This window comes from Echeneis naucrates, chromosome 5, assembly GCF_900963305.1.
Source record: "Echeneis naucrates chromosome 5, fEcheNa1.1, whole genome shotgun sequence".
NCBI classification, from domain to species: Eukaryota; Metazoa; Chordata; class Actinopteri; order Carangiformes; family Echeneidae; genus Echeneis; species Echeneis naucrates.
The window spans coordinates 10,839,948-10,853,609 of record NC_042515.1 but is presented as its reverse complement, the minus strand read 5'-3'; the positions used below and the strand labels follow the sequence as shown (position 1 = coordinate 10,853,609).

At 41.3% G+C, this 13,662-nt stretch overlaps 2 protein-coding genes across 2 annotated transcripts; one reads left to right on the top strand and one right to left on the bottom strand.

The window, feature by feature from the left end:
* Positions 1-255: 255 nt before the first annotated feature.
* On the bottom strand, positions 256-10,127 carry mst1 (macrophage stimulating 1). The gene is made up of 17 exons (XM_029501183.1): positions 10,034-10,127; positions 9,425-9,569; positions 9,138-9,253; positions 8,949-9,063; positions 8,055-8,191; positions 7,462-7,582; positions 7,191-7,309; positions 5,670-5,844; positions 5,117-5,247; positions 4,297-4,399; positions 3,683-3,827; positions 3,281-3,423; positions 3,116-3,193; positions 2,263-2,409; positions 2,066-2,172; positions 1,629-1,768; positions 256-636 (listed from the first exon to the last, which is right to left on the bottom strand). Exons 1-17 carry the CDS (start codon positions 10,080-10,082, stop codon positions 475-477), a joined length of 2,133 nt encoding a protein of 710 aa, XP_029357043.1. The 5' UTR covers positions 10,083-10,127; the 3' UTR covers positions 256-474.
* A 442-nt stretch (positions 10,128-10,569) lies between these two features.
* Positions 10,570-13,526, top strand: abhd14b (abhydrolase domain containing 14B). Its single transcript, XM_029501184.1, has 4 exons — positions 10,570-10,653; positions 11,407-11,621; positions 12,049-12,290; positions 13,002-13,526. Exons 2-4 carry the CDS (start codon positions 11,408-11,410, stop codon positions 13,179-13,181), a joined length of 636 nt encoding a protein of 211 aa, XP_029357044.1. The 5' UTR covers positions 10,570-10,653; position 11,407; the 3' UTR covers positions 13,182-13,526.
* Positions 13,527-13,662: the final 136 nt, after the last annotated feature.

Sequence of the window (13,662 nt, the reverse complement as noted above, 5' to 3'; positions counted from 1 at the left end):
AACATTTATGAACTTGTTGACTAAACACTTAAATGCAAATGTGAGTACATACAAATATCAATGATGTCAACAACTAAAACAAAAAAAGTTGAATCTTTACTTAGATTTATTTTTGTTTTAAATGGTCTCTGCATGGCTCTTGGTTCTGAACCTTAGCAAAGATGTAGGTCATGAATTTTAATAGTTCTACTGATGCATCCGGTAATAGTTATTTTGACTAAATGTATCAACTGAATATAAATGCATGTAGTTATATACATCTTAAAATGAAACAATAATATTGAAATTAATAACAAAATCTTATACAATAAAATGTGACCATACAATTTGATGCATTGCTTTCACTTTGAATTGTAAAAGAAAAATCTGAGCAAAAACAAAAGTGTAAATGCATAAATGAATAAATGAATAACTGCTCCAGAGGAGTTTGATAGCGGATTTGATCAGTTCCTTGTTAGATAGCGGAATGTGTCTTTAAGCCATCTCCATGACCTTCTTGATCCAGTCTACGTAGACAGAGACACGGATGAAGATGTTGGGCTGTCCTGGGTGTCCACAGCGCCTCATGGGGATAATCACACCCTCCAGTACCCAGCAGTCCCTGTTCTGACATGCCAAAGGGCCACCATAGTCTCTCTGCAGACACACAGACCCTGCAGTCATTATTTGTCTCCGTTATGACATCTCGGAGTCTCATCTTGACCAGTAGACGTCCATTATCTGAATGGTGGATGTGATTGATATACGGGAACATATAAATAGCTCCGTGCTCTTCGCTTAAGTGATTTTCACCATTCAAAAGCATTTTCCTCACTTTCAGAATCTGAACTCTTTTTGCACCCTTCCTGCACTGTTTGGTGGTATTCTTGGCCATCAAAGGCACAATTTGACATCGAGGAGGACATCAATAATATTCATGCCTGTACAGTAAACATGAAGTTACGGCCTGCCAGCTTAACTCTGCATGAAGCCTGGATCTTTCCAGTGTTATCACAACCCTCCTAATAGCATGGCGAAAGCTCCGGAGCACCCAGCCAACCTTCGTCTCTATTTTGTACTTGAGCTTCTCTATGAATTCAATATAAATTTTAAGCAGGAGTCAGCAGCCAAAAACGGGAAAAACCGCTAACAGTCAACATTGTCTTTTGGATGGACAAAAATTAGTGGGTAATGTTGCTGATATAGAGCTTTAAAGATACCAGGAGGTGGAATTTGTTACCTGCAGACAGAGACTTGTGCAATTTGTTTCCATCGTTTATGCTAAGCGAAGCTAACCAGCTGCAGGATGTTGGTGTACTTAAATGCCATGTATGAGAGTTAGTATATCATCTAAAAGCTGTGGGAGAAAGTGGAAAATGTTCAATACTGAAGTAAATGCCAAAGAAAACAGCGAATAGTGGGGCACCCCAGTGACCTAGTGGTTAAAATTTATACCATATTAACAACGTCTTTGGTTTGGCAGCCACTTCATGGCCGAATCACTACTATAAACAAACTACTGAGGGCAAAATGTCAAAATATACTCTTAAAAAGAAAATAGCCAGTGATCCAAATGAAAACTACAAATATTTCTTTTAAACATCGACAGTAAATCTTTTGACATTGCACATGTTTGCAGGGACACCTACCTCACAGGCACCCACTCCACCCTGGAAGGAGCTCGTGCACATCTCATTCTCGCGAACACGACCTCTGAAGTATTTGTTGCACTCCTTGTTACTAAGAACTGGTATGTGGGCCACATTAAGGACAGTCTCATCTCCAGTCCCTTGAGAAACAGGTGAGGAGGAGGAACAAGTTAGCAGCAAATCAGTTTAGAGTGATGTTGGAAAAGAAAAGGAAAGTGCATAGATGTTGAATAGCTAAAGAAGTAGCATCGCCATCTGTTGCTCAAAGGTCTGACGAGCCTTAGGGCTTTCCCTTTTACTTCACCTTGACATCAAGGGCAGAAACAAGAAGGCTTTTCCAAAGCAATCTATTATTAATTAAGTGTCAAAGAAGCAAACTTTAGCTGCATGACAAGGAATGCTGTGGACTCAGAGAGAGGTTATCGTTTCATACTTGCCTCTCGTCTCACCCCATCCAGCGATCTCACAGGTCGTCCCCTCAGCTACAATGTAGCGCTCAGGAGGGAGGCAGATCTGAGAGACACGCTCATTAAACTGGGCAGGGCTACAGAAAGAATAAGGAGTCAGCAAGAGATTATTGATATGTCTGAGTATGTGTGCGTATGTATGCTGAGGACACTTTGACAGAACGCACTATTCCAGTTGTAACATAACCAGCTGAGACTCAGAAGGCCCGCAGACGATTTTGGTGAGAGGGATGGTTTGCACGCCGGGCTCTCCTTCCTGCGGATCTCGAAAGAGTGTTCCCATCATGGCCGAGTACCCAGGCAGGTCCACGTAGCTGCGTGTGAATGCATGCAAATAACACAGAAACACTATCCAAGTTCACTCACTGTAGTTTATCATGCTAGTCTGCTAAAATGTTCAGATTAGCACCATTAGTTTTGTTTATATTTGGTCAGTCTAAATATTTCAAAAATATCTATTTTGAACTGAGGATCCAAATGGAGCTATTAAGCAATGACTGGTGCCTTCCATTCATGGGAGGCATGAATGTGTTCATTAAATTTCTATCTCATAAATGTTCATGGTGGTATGAGAAAAAGGCAATAATTTAACTGGATACTAAGTATGTGTGTGTGCGTACCAATTTTTTTTTGTCCAACAAGCAACTGTAGGAATATCAGAATTTGGACCAAATGGATAGACCAATATTACCATCCTAAGAATAATGGTGGCTAAAAATGCATCAAATTTAAGCAGCGGCGGCTGAGACATCCTGATGTTTAGTCATAAGTGTGGGTTAGCTTTAACCATCCTGTTGGTGAATAAATAACAACTTTATTTTGCATTTGCATGTCACATTAAATCCTGTTTTTCACCTCAGTGTACAGGATAATGTTTTCAGGAATGTTTTCTGTTTGTTCAGTCTGCACACTAGTGGATTTTGGCTGCTTTTTTTTTTGGCAGCTCATGAATTTAAATGATCTTTCTGCGCCCTGCTGATGGGTTGTTTCTTCAAAAACCTTCAAATAAATAAGGTTTACCAAGAGGAGAAACACTGTTTGGTGCTGATCACCCATCTGGGGTTTACCAGGGATCCTCCACAGAAATGGTTTCCTTTCCTGCACACAGAGGTCAGAGGTCACACACAGCTCAGCAGAGTGGATTTTACTTGTTCATGACTGAACACTGTTGGCCGTCAGAGTCACCTGTCTCTGAGGCTCACTGTCCACGGTGAGTTTCCGGGAATCCCATTCACGATACGCAGCCTTGTCCTCTGGACACGGTCCTCCCTCTTTCCACACTCACTAAACTCAACCTTCTCTGTGTTCATAAGAATGCGTGAAGAAAAGTGGAATTATATTGTGAGAATACACAAGGATGCTTGTTGTCAACTTGGAAATCGCAGGCTACTTAATTCTAATTCAGAAACTGACCTACTGACTCCGTCAGGGACACTCTCTCTCCAGCTGATTGAAAGCATTGAGGAATAAATGAAATGTTAAATTTGCTGACAGCAAACGGAGGCACTAAGTGAACTTACACTGCACAGTGAATAAAACAACATTTACAAGTGCACCTTAAGATAGGCAAAGAAAACATTGGTTTATATCTGTACCACACTGTTTGATGGCACAGTAATCAAACTCAGTTTTGGGGTCAGTTGTGTAGCACCAGGGGCCATGCCGGTCCCCATCTGGATTACGACAGTAGTTCTCTGTTAGATTGGCTTCAGGGTGTGTCCTTGGGTTGATCCTGGAAAACAGCACAGACTGTTTTAGTTAAAGCTATAAGCACCAAATAAATGTCATGAATTTTGTGCAGCCAGCAATTAAGATTCATCTTCTTCCATTTTTCCATTTTTTTTTTTAACATCAGTATTTTGAAGTTAGTATGAAAGAGGCCAACTTCTCTTATAACTCTAAATCAATCAAAACACCACATTTAACAAAGAGGCAGCAAAATGTATTTTCCAAAAATGTAACAGCAGCTCTTTTCTTTCCTTTGAGCAATGCATTGTGGGAGAAAAGCAATTGCACTACTGAAGCATTGCCAATTTTTTTTTCATGCATATTGACTGTTTTCAGTGTATTGTCTTTTGTTACTTTTCTAGTGTGAACAGACATCACAGCAAAACTCCACTGAGGCTTCCAGACTGTGTTCTTCTTGTTCAATAAAAAAATGTGTAGATGGAGAGTAAAAAATAATGTAACTGTCATCGTACCTGGTCTGGTGAGGCGTGTTAACGTTCCATCTCTGGCAGGTGATCCCTTTACGGGTTTTGCGGACCATTCCTCTGTAGTTTCTTCCGTTTTCATGGTAGCAATCTGAAAAAGACATTGTTATTACATTGACATTAATATAAACATTTTTTTTTACCTTAATAGTAACCTGAAATTATGGAAAACAATATGATAGGTCTGTCCTATGTTTGTCCTTATGCAGGAGTGTAGCGACAGCTGAGGACACCGCATGTGGAGAGTTCAATTGTATAGCCATTTCTCAGGATAACAGATAGAAAAAAGCTTTTTGGCCAACTCTGGTGCAACAATGTTCATTATAAGTTAGCAAATAAGCAAATGCACTTATTTGCTCTATGTTGGATGAGATGGATACCAGACTACCAGTCTGTTGCTTAACTAAGAAGCTGCAACCAGCAGAGTGGAAAGAAGAGGAATCAGGTCGCCTAGTTGTGTCCAAACAATGAAAAGTAATCCAGGCAGCTGCTACAGCTGAGCATCTAACTCTTGGGGTGAACGTATTTTCTTAATGAGCACTGTTCCTGGAAAATAAAAGATATTATTACATTCATATTAATACATTAATGCAAATAAATTAATAATTAACCTTGTCAAACTTTGGGCTACCTTGTAAGTGACTTGTTAATGGCCTCTGTGTTACCAGAGTCTTGGTTACAGTGGCCTTGCATCATCCCCACAGAATATATATACAGTTGAGACAGTTTCTGCAGTAATTAGGCCACCAACGCTAATGTTGCAAGTATTGAATTATTGTTTTTGTCAAATATGAAACAAGAGCTGTACCTTCTGCTTCTATGTCATCTGCACAGCGTTTGATCTGCAAGCAGAGGGCGGTCCTCATCTCTGGCACAGACGTGAAGCACCAAGGAGCCTCTGATCCATCTGGATTACGGCAGTAGTTCTCCTCCAAACCCCTGGAGGAGGCGCGACATGCAATCAGCTTGATCATTATTCACTGTGTCTCATCATAGTTGCATTAAATGACAAACTAGCGCCTTTTCGCTTATATATGATGATTACATCAAAACATTTCTTCTAACTTCTGCCAGAAGTGGTTGGCTGGACGAAGTCCTTTTGGATTTTGGCATGATGAATGGCCGCTGTGTGACAAACACATTTTAATACTCATTTCACGTCCACAATGTCACTCAGAGCAAGCTGCTAATTAACAATGCTAACAATCTCTCATATACTGTCAACTGCCAGCAGAGAAATAAGATCAGGAGAAACTTCACTGCAGGGACACCTTCATATGAATATTCACGTCAAACAGCACCCAGAGTACTTTCATCTTTCAAACACCCTCAACTTCTTTCTTTTTCTCCATCATGCTTACTTGCATTCATATGTGTTTGGGTAGAAAGGATGCTCATGAGGATACTGGGCATCCCAACGCTGGCAAGGGATTCCTGACGTCGTCTCGTTGACTCTACCACGGTAATCCTCCCCGCGGCGACGGAAACAGTTTGTGGTAAAGCTGGAGCGCTGCCGTTTCTCAATGCGAACCTCAGCTGGGCAGGGCGACCAGAAAGCAGAGGAAATAAATTAGTGATACAAGTCTTCTTTGGATAAATCAGGGGCTCAGTGACATGATGGATGGCGGGCCCACTGATCAGGAGTATTCACCAATGAAGGGAGAAAAGGAGCTTTTGTGGATTTAGCAATTTATATTATGACAACCCTATTTTAGGGGGATGGGTTTGTTTGAGCTGAATCTGTTTCAGCAGTGATATCCCAGTATTTCCTGTAGGGCAGCACAGAAGGACTGGGACTATAAATTTCAGAGTAGTCGTGCTGTCAGACTGAATACATCCATATGGTCCTGTCAGTGATCTTTCTTTAGCTATTCCAGCCCATTTTTAAATTAAAACACATGCATCCACGACAAAAGACTATATGTAATGTTTTTGTTGCTGATTATAATGATTTTAATGTGAAGCAATGATTTCTTTTTTTCGGGCTGCGCCACAGGATGGTGCTATCTTATAGACTTTGTGCTCTCAGTGGAAATACCTCTGCTGCCAGTCTCTTGTTGCACAACTCACAACTCATGTCAAATTTTTGGCCTAAACACTGAAGTTCCATTTGGTTTTATTAATTTAATAGTAAATGTTTGAGCATTTGAATTTATTAGTTTGACATGTCATTTCTTAAATATGAACAATGCTGGTCCTAACTTAAAAACAGGTAGCACTGCTTTTTCATTTATATGCCTACGCCTACCAGTACTATAAATGAATGAAATGTATTCTTTATCACAGTAAAAATGTTATAACATATGAATCAATAGGTTAGTTTGATATTCAACTATTTAAGTTTTTAGAAGATTAACTGAGAATCAGGAAGCTCGACAAAATTCAAAAGTGAAATGTTACACACTCTGTAAACACTCAGTAGGTGGTCTATCCAAATAAAGACTTACATAATAACAAAACGTCGCACAATTTGGGAGGTAATTGCACAACCAGGGAAAACTTACTTTTGTCTGAATTTAATTACAGTGACTTAATGTCACAGTAATCAGCTCTATTTAGCCTACCTCTCTAACTAACAACTAAAATGAAACGAGGGAAACGAGGAAGAAGGTTAAATCCAGTAAACTTTGAATACCAGGCAACATCGCTGAAACATTTGATCTGTGTACTGTAGCTAAATAATGAAACATGTCTTGTACAAATGTCCAAAGCCATACTATCAGAAATGATTAAGAAACAAGCAAAACCTCGTGTTTTTCAGATAGCAGACACAGCATATAATAAGCACTTTGCCATTAAAAAAATCTGTATGACTAATTGTTCCACGTCTAATCTGGAGATGAGCGTTTTAATAGTGTCACAGTAACAAATCACCAACTTACTGCATTTGCTGATTTCGCAGTTTTCTCTCTCCACCTCAGGGTCGGTGGTGTAACACCAGGGCACCGGCGAGGCATCAGGGTTGCGACAGTAGTTATCATCTAGACTCTTATCAGGATACCTGAAAAATACACATGAGCTATCATTTTATATCCACACTATGAACCAAAGCACCGGCAGGACTGCATCACTCAAATGTAAATGCTGGTAAATTCAGGTTATGGACTTTGTGTGGCTGGTCAGGTACACGACAGGTAATACAGCTACAGTTACTTTTCAGGCTGGTAGATGTGTTGGTGAGGGTACTGCTGGTCCCATCTTTGACACTCTCTGCCGGTCACAGTGTGGTCCACTTGCCCTCTGTAGTCTTCTCCATTGCATGTGATACATACCTCTGCAAAAAAACAAAAACAACCAAATAAACAAACAAACACAGAAAGTCAGAGTCAAAGTGAGTCAGGTGAGCGGAGGTAAAGACCAGACATAAAGAAAACCCATCATTTCCAAATAAGTCCTTTTAAAGTAGTAATGTCACAATATTATCATTTTAGGACTGCGTGATTTGTTGGTAGTTATGGTTGATGGAGGCTTAATTACAACCTTTTTAACCAAGTAGCCCTCTTTTAGTCAGTGCACATCAAGTTAATAGAGAATGCAAATATATCTTCAAAAATGTCTTCCTGTGTACATAACTAGAAAGATTATGCAATAAATAAACAATGTGACTTCTGGACTTTCACTGAATATTGTCTACATTTTCCCTTAGATTAGTAGGAAATTGTGTAAAAAATGTCAGTAAATTATAAAGAAATTTCAGAGCCCCTCATTAAAGCATTGACGATCACGTTGGTTTAATGTCTCTGTACCATCTTTGCACTGGGGAATGTTGCAGCTTTCATAGCGACGTTCGGGATCCGTGGTGTAGCACCAGGGCCCGATGCGATCCCCGTCTGGATTCCTGCAGTAGTTCAACTCCAGGCCATTAGCCGCTGCTGGAGTCCACCTGAGAGAGTTTTTGCAGTCAGTGACGGGCTCTCATGCGGTCCGATAAATGATGCCACAGAGTGCTGCAGTGCTGCAGGGTTTAATGGAGAAGTCCTCCCACGTGTCCATCCCTGTCTCCCCAAGTCAAGTGCATGTCTTTGTACCCCTCTTACTGAGAATGATGTAACAATACCTCTGACTACAACTGTGCTGGACCCTGCTCAAGTGGAGAACTATTGACCGGACTCACTAAACCCATTTTTATTGAAAGTTTTCAGGCCTACGCTCTCTCAGTGATCCAAAACAGACAGATTTTTAAGAGTGAGCACTCCACTGGAACGGTTACAGCAGCAGCTCAGCCTCTCCGTCCTTATCATTCTGGACATTTCGGCAGCTTTTGAATCACCACATCCGGCTCTCTGGACTGTCTGACAACAGGCATCTTGGGCAAAGCACATTCTTGGTTTGAATTATATGTCACTGAGTGCTCCTTCTGCTACATAGATGAAATTCAGCTAGACCGCACGACCTCTATGTGGATCTCAGCTTCACTCAATGACACATCCACGCAGGTAAAGAAAGCCCAGGTCAACTAAACCTTTCTAAGACTGAACTGCAACTCACAAACTAAACAACAGGAAAAGATCAGAGCTTCACAATCACTGACATTAAAAGTAATCCTTTATGCCCACAATTTGGTCAGTATGCACAGGTATATACTTGTATGATTAGGTATTATTCGGTATTTCTTTCAAAGTGATGTTTCAGTGCTGTACCTGTGATCATGAGGAAACTTGGACCACCACTGTTGGCAGGTGAGGCCGCTTCTTGTGGTGAAAACCTTGCCTCTGTAGTCTTCCCCTTTCCCCACGATGCACTTCCTGACATAGACTTCACATCGAAAACAGCCGATTAAACAACAGCACCCAACAGGAAGCTGATCTCTCGGTCTGTGTGAATCTCACCCTTCTTTTCGTAGAGGTCGCAGTTTACGTTTCTCTTCACCTCTGCGTTGCTGCCGTCACCCACCCAAGGCAAATGCTTACAGGTGACAACCGGGCGTGTCTCGTAGTTGAATGCTCTGGTGGTGAGGAATAGATTCATGTCAGAGGTGTAAAAAAAAAAAAAAAAAAAATCTGATGGGGGGGGGGGGATGTTTTGAAGGCCTTTATTGATTGCTCTCTTTTTCTAACCAAGAAATAAACAGACATCTGAGGTTTGTGATGCCTTTAGGTGTATTTAATAAGGATACCTGCAGTCCAGTGACTGTGAGCAGCGGAGGGCACATTCCTCCAGGTTCACCCGCCGTAACATCAACACCCGAGCTGAATTCCAGGAGGTGGGCACCAGTTCTCTGCCCTCGGAGCGCTGGAAGTCATTCAGAGAGCTGCGGTGCCCTGGGAGCACACAACAGAACCAGAACCAGCACAGTCTCAACAGCGTTTGATCAGGGGTGCAGGTGGTAGCTGAACTCCTACCAAACTACATCATTTGGGCCTGAGCCTGCACACATACAACCTTTGGACCAAGAGCCTGGCAGCTGCTGGTCTTTGAGGCCAGAAAAAGCTTTTAAGAGCAACATATCTGGTTACTGAAACAGCACAACAGCACAACTCCAACAATCACCAGCATGTATCGCTAGAAAACTTAAACAAAACCTTTAATTCCACGTTCTCAGTAAAAATCCAAAAACAGAGAAGAAATTGCTGGTTGTATATTTTAAGGTATTTGTTATTTTGTCGTTTATTCAAAATCTGCTGACAAAATACGCACGAACATTAAAAAGTCACTGCCCTGATAACATTGATTAGAAACTTTGATTTACTTAAAATTAAAAATAGATATCAGAAAATATTCTTACCGGTAACCAGCCCCACTGTCAGCAGAAGTGTGGAGAGAAGCAGTTTCATTGTTTGTAGTCTGCGGTAGATAAAGAGCCTTTTATAATACTCTGATACAAGTGTGACCACAGACCTGTGGAGGGGTTTCTTTCTTTCTTTTTATTTGTTACGATCAGTCTGATGAGTGGCAAATCCTCCAAGTGTTCATTGACTTTGGAAATCCACGAAAACACACACAAAAAAAAAACAAAACAAAACAAACAAAACAAAACAAAACAAACAAAACAGAAAGAAAAATCCTGAATCCTGAAACACAAAAAGCCAAACGCAACACTGCTGTTATTCAAACAGAAGCCCTGATCCCCGAAACGCAGCCGATCAATATTCTGAATTACTGATTAACGAAGAGGCTCATCGGTCCTTCCTCCACATTACTCCTCAGTGTGCAACACAGCTTTAGTCTGCTGCCATGATGAAAGCAGTTCTCCAGAACAGACGCTAGTCGTCAGTAGAATATTTCCAGAGGCTTTTTTTTTTTTTCCTCGCCTCCTGTTTTCCGGCAAATAAAGTGAAACTACGGCTGCTGCTGGACTGTAAACTGCTGGAGTCCGGAGTTAAACCGTCTCTGCAAACGTGTCAGGTAAAAGAAGAGGGGCTCTTTTGTTGCTCTGCGAAGAAGAGCAGAAGCTCCAGCTCGAAATAAATAAAAAGGATCTAATGTGGACTTTGATCAGATTGTTTAACCTGTCAGCTGCTCCGGGACAGACAGGCCTGTGGGACAGCATACAAAAGGCTCTGTGGACAGATGAACAGGGACATGATGTAAAACTGTGCAACACGTGTCTCTGTGGAGAAATGTGACTTCTGACTTCGGTCCCTGTTTACTGAGCAGGACTCTCAGGTGGCACATAGGAAATTATTGGTGTGCCCATATGAGGAAATGCTCCCTGATGCCTGTCATTCATTTACATAGTTGTTTTCTGTTAATAGGAAATGTGAACTTTTTTTTTTTTTTTAATTTTAGGTTTGCAAACAGCTGTTTTCTTTATTTTTTTATGACATTTTTTGAGTTGTGTATGCTTCGATAGTGAATAGTGACTGCCACAGTAAACGTTAAATGTTTGTTTGAAAAATAGCTACCAATCGATTTTCATTTCATAGTTTTACATCCATAAGATGGTCACAAGTTTTTATACCATTTTTTTCCCTTTCAAGGCTTCATCTGAGTCAAAGGTTGAAGAATAAGAGAGTTTCTTACACTGACATTGTGAAGCCCTATCAGACAAATTTACAATTCAGAGCCATAAATTGAAAGTGAAATTGGTTGGATTATGACAGTGTGTGTTAATTTTCAAAGTGATCTGTGAATCGATTTATTTATTTTTTCATTCAGGATGTCAGCTGTTCGGATGTCAGAGGGGAGCGTGCAGGTGGAGAGCTGCAAAGCACCGCTGTTCTACAGAAAAAGTGAGCCAGCCGCAGGGGAAGCGAGGGTGTCAGTTTTACTCCTTCACGGTATCCGTTTCACTTCAGAAAACTGGCTCGACATCGGCACTCTAGAGACTCTGGCCAAAGCTGGCTGCTGCGCTGTTGCCATCGACCTGCCAGGTGAGTAAGAGGGAAACAAACGCGGCCTTCTTCACTACCTCACACAGGTCTGGATTACTAACCAGGGCCCTGAACTCCCAGGAGTCCAGGGGTCCTAAAAGCCCCATTTTCACCATGTCTGGTCATTGGAGGTCAACTTATGTAAGAAACCTTCTTGTGAAATCTTTTTTTTTTTTTCCTGTGGCTTCTAAGCAGGTTTATGGAGTTAACTGAGCTATGACTTTGAAAAAAGCTCTTTTTCATGCAGATTGCAACAATTGAGTGGTAAAAGTTTGAAAATAGACTGAGTGCCTCACCGCGTATGAGTTTCAGCCCCCACTGCTCACTTTAACTGGTAGGCTGCTGGTGAGCGGGACATACTGTAGCTTCCCCTCATGCTGTATCATCGCCTCAAATATCTCCCGCCCCTCTCTCTGTCTGTCTACAGGACTTGGCCGATCTAAGTCAGCTGAGGCCCCAGCGCCGGTGGGAGAACTGGCCCCTGCCAGTTTTCTGAAGGAGGTGTGTGAGCAGTTAAGGCTGAGCCCCGTGGTGGTGATCAGCCCGTCCCTCAGCGGCATGTACTCCCTCCCCTTCCTCTTTCAGCACCAGGCCCTCGTACGAGCTTACATCCCTGTTGCCCCTATCTGCACAGACAAGTTCACAACAGAGCAGTACCAGAGTGTGAAGGTACATTCTGTGCATGGGATATGCCTCTGGTTGATATTCTTTTGTAGTTTTCTTCACTGGATTTTGTATTTTTTATACGGTATGTGTGCTCTTTATTTGCTTTTTAAAGGATAACTTGAATAACCGTGAATGTCAAATCCAATTTCCAGCCCTTCCTTCTCTTCATTTTGAAAGAGGCTGCGAAATTTTACATGGTACCATGACAGGAGAAGATATGACTTTGTACTTTCACAGTCACCATCGGCTTTCATCCAACACCAAACAAGTTCCAAATCATATTTCTTTGATGGCAAACCAAGTGACAGTGATTAATCCATGAAGGATACGTGTGTGTTACAGAGATGTAGTTCACCTCCAGAAACACAGGATGCTCTTACTGGAGAAGCAGATGGTGCTCTGTGGTTTTGGAGAAAATGTCATCATGTCAAAGCAGATTCAGAGATCTTGTGGAAATTTTTTTAACCTGTCCTTTCTGTTTAGCTGTAACCTGCAGCTTTGACACCAAATAGGCCCTGTGACTTATAAGCAAAGCACCCAAATACAACTAATAAAAGCTTGCTATTTTATGCAGCTAATTCGCTAGCCACATTAAGTAGTCACACCTAATGAAATTAAAGGCTGTTTCATTCTCTCTCTCTCTTTCTCGTTAGGACATCCACCAAATCCCATTTGGAACAGGTTTTAATTTTCTGTGTATTTGTGGCTCATCAGGTGCCATCGCTGATTGTTTATGGCGACCAGGACACTCAGCTCGGGGAGGTGTCGCTGCAGAACCTCAGCAATCTGGCCAATCACAGTGTGGTGGTGATGAAAGGAGCAGGTCATCCCTGTTACCTGGATGATCCGGACACCTGGCACAAAGCCCTCACACACTTCCTTAACACGCTGTGAAGCTCTTCAACTCTGCAGAGAGATTCACACACATTCACATGAAAAACTCGGAGGAGCTGCACAATATAAACATGCTAATCCATGACAAATGTAGACCACAAACATTCTCTTTCGTCACCTGATTTGAACTTTTTAATTGTGTTAGTGATGATGTTGGAAATCAAGTCTTTTGTAATGATTAGGAGCTGATGAGGCTCAGACTCTGCTCAGCATTTTGGGAGATATGTTTCCTGGAAAATGGCTCCCAGATTAGAAAAAGTATGATACATGATCAAATGTAAAACAGACATTCATCTAACTCTGGGCAAGAAAAAAAAAAAAAAGTACATTTCCCAAAATGTTGAACTCTGACACTGCACCATGAAAATGTATATTTTGTATTACAACTGATACAGTTACAATTTCTTATTTTATAGATTTTCGATTTTCAATTTAAGCCAGCAAATTAAATAAACCTCCAGCTGCAGCTCAATGAAAAACC

What these genes read in the sequence shown, in the direction of transcription:
- abhd14b (XM_029501184.1), top strand. Translation starts at nt 11,408, where the DNA reads ATGTCAGCTGTTCGGATGTCAGAGGGGAGCGTGCAGGTGGAGAGCTGC. An exon ending in TGTTGCCATCGACCTGCCAG is followed by an intron (nt 11,622 to 12,048) that starts GTGAGTAAGAGG and finishes GTCTGTCTACAG; the next exon opens with GACTTGGCCGATCTAAGTCA. An exon ending in AGCAGTACCAGAGTGTGAAG is followed by an intron (nt 12,291 to 13,001) that starts GTACATTCTGTG and finishes GTGGCTCATCAG; the next exon opens with GTGCCATCGCTGATTGTTTA.
- mst1 (XM_029501183.1), bottom strand. Translation starts at nt 10,082, where the DNA reads ATGAAACTGCTTCTCTCCACACTTCTGCTGACAGTGGGGCTGGTTACC. An exon ending in ACAGTGAGCCTCAGAGACAG is followed by an intron (nt 3,194 to 3,280) that starts GTGACTCTGACG and finishes CTCTGTGTGCAG; the next exon opens with GAAAGGAAACCATTTCTGTG. An exon ending in TGGATGGGGTGAGACGAGAG is followed by an intron (nt 1,769 to 2,065) that starts GCAAGTATGAAA and finishes CTGTTTCTCAAG; the next exon opens with GGACTGGAGATGAGACTGTC.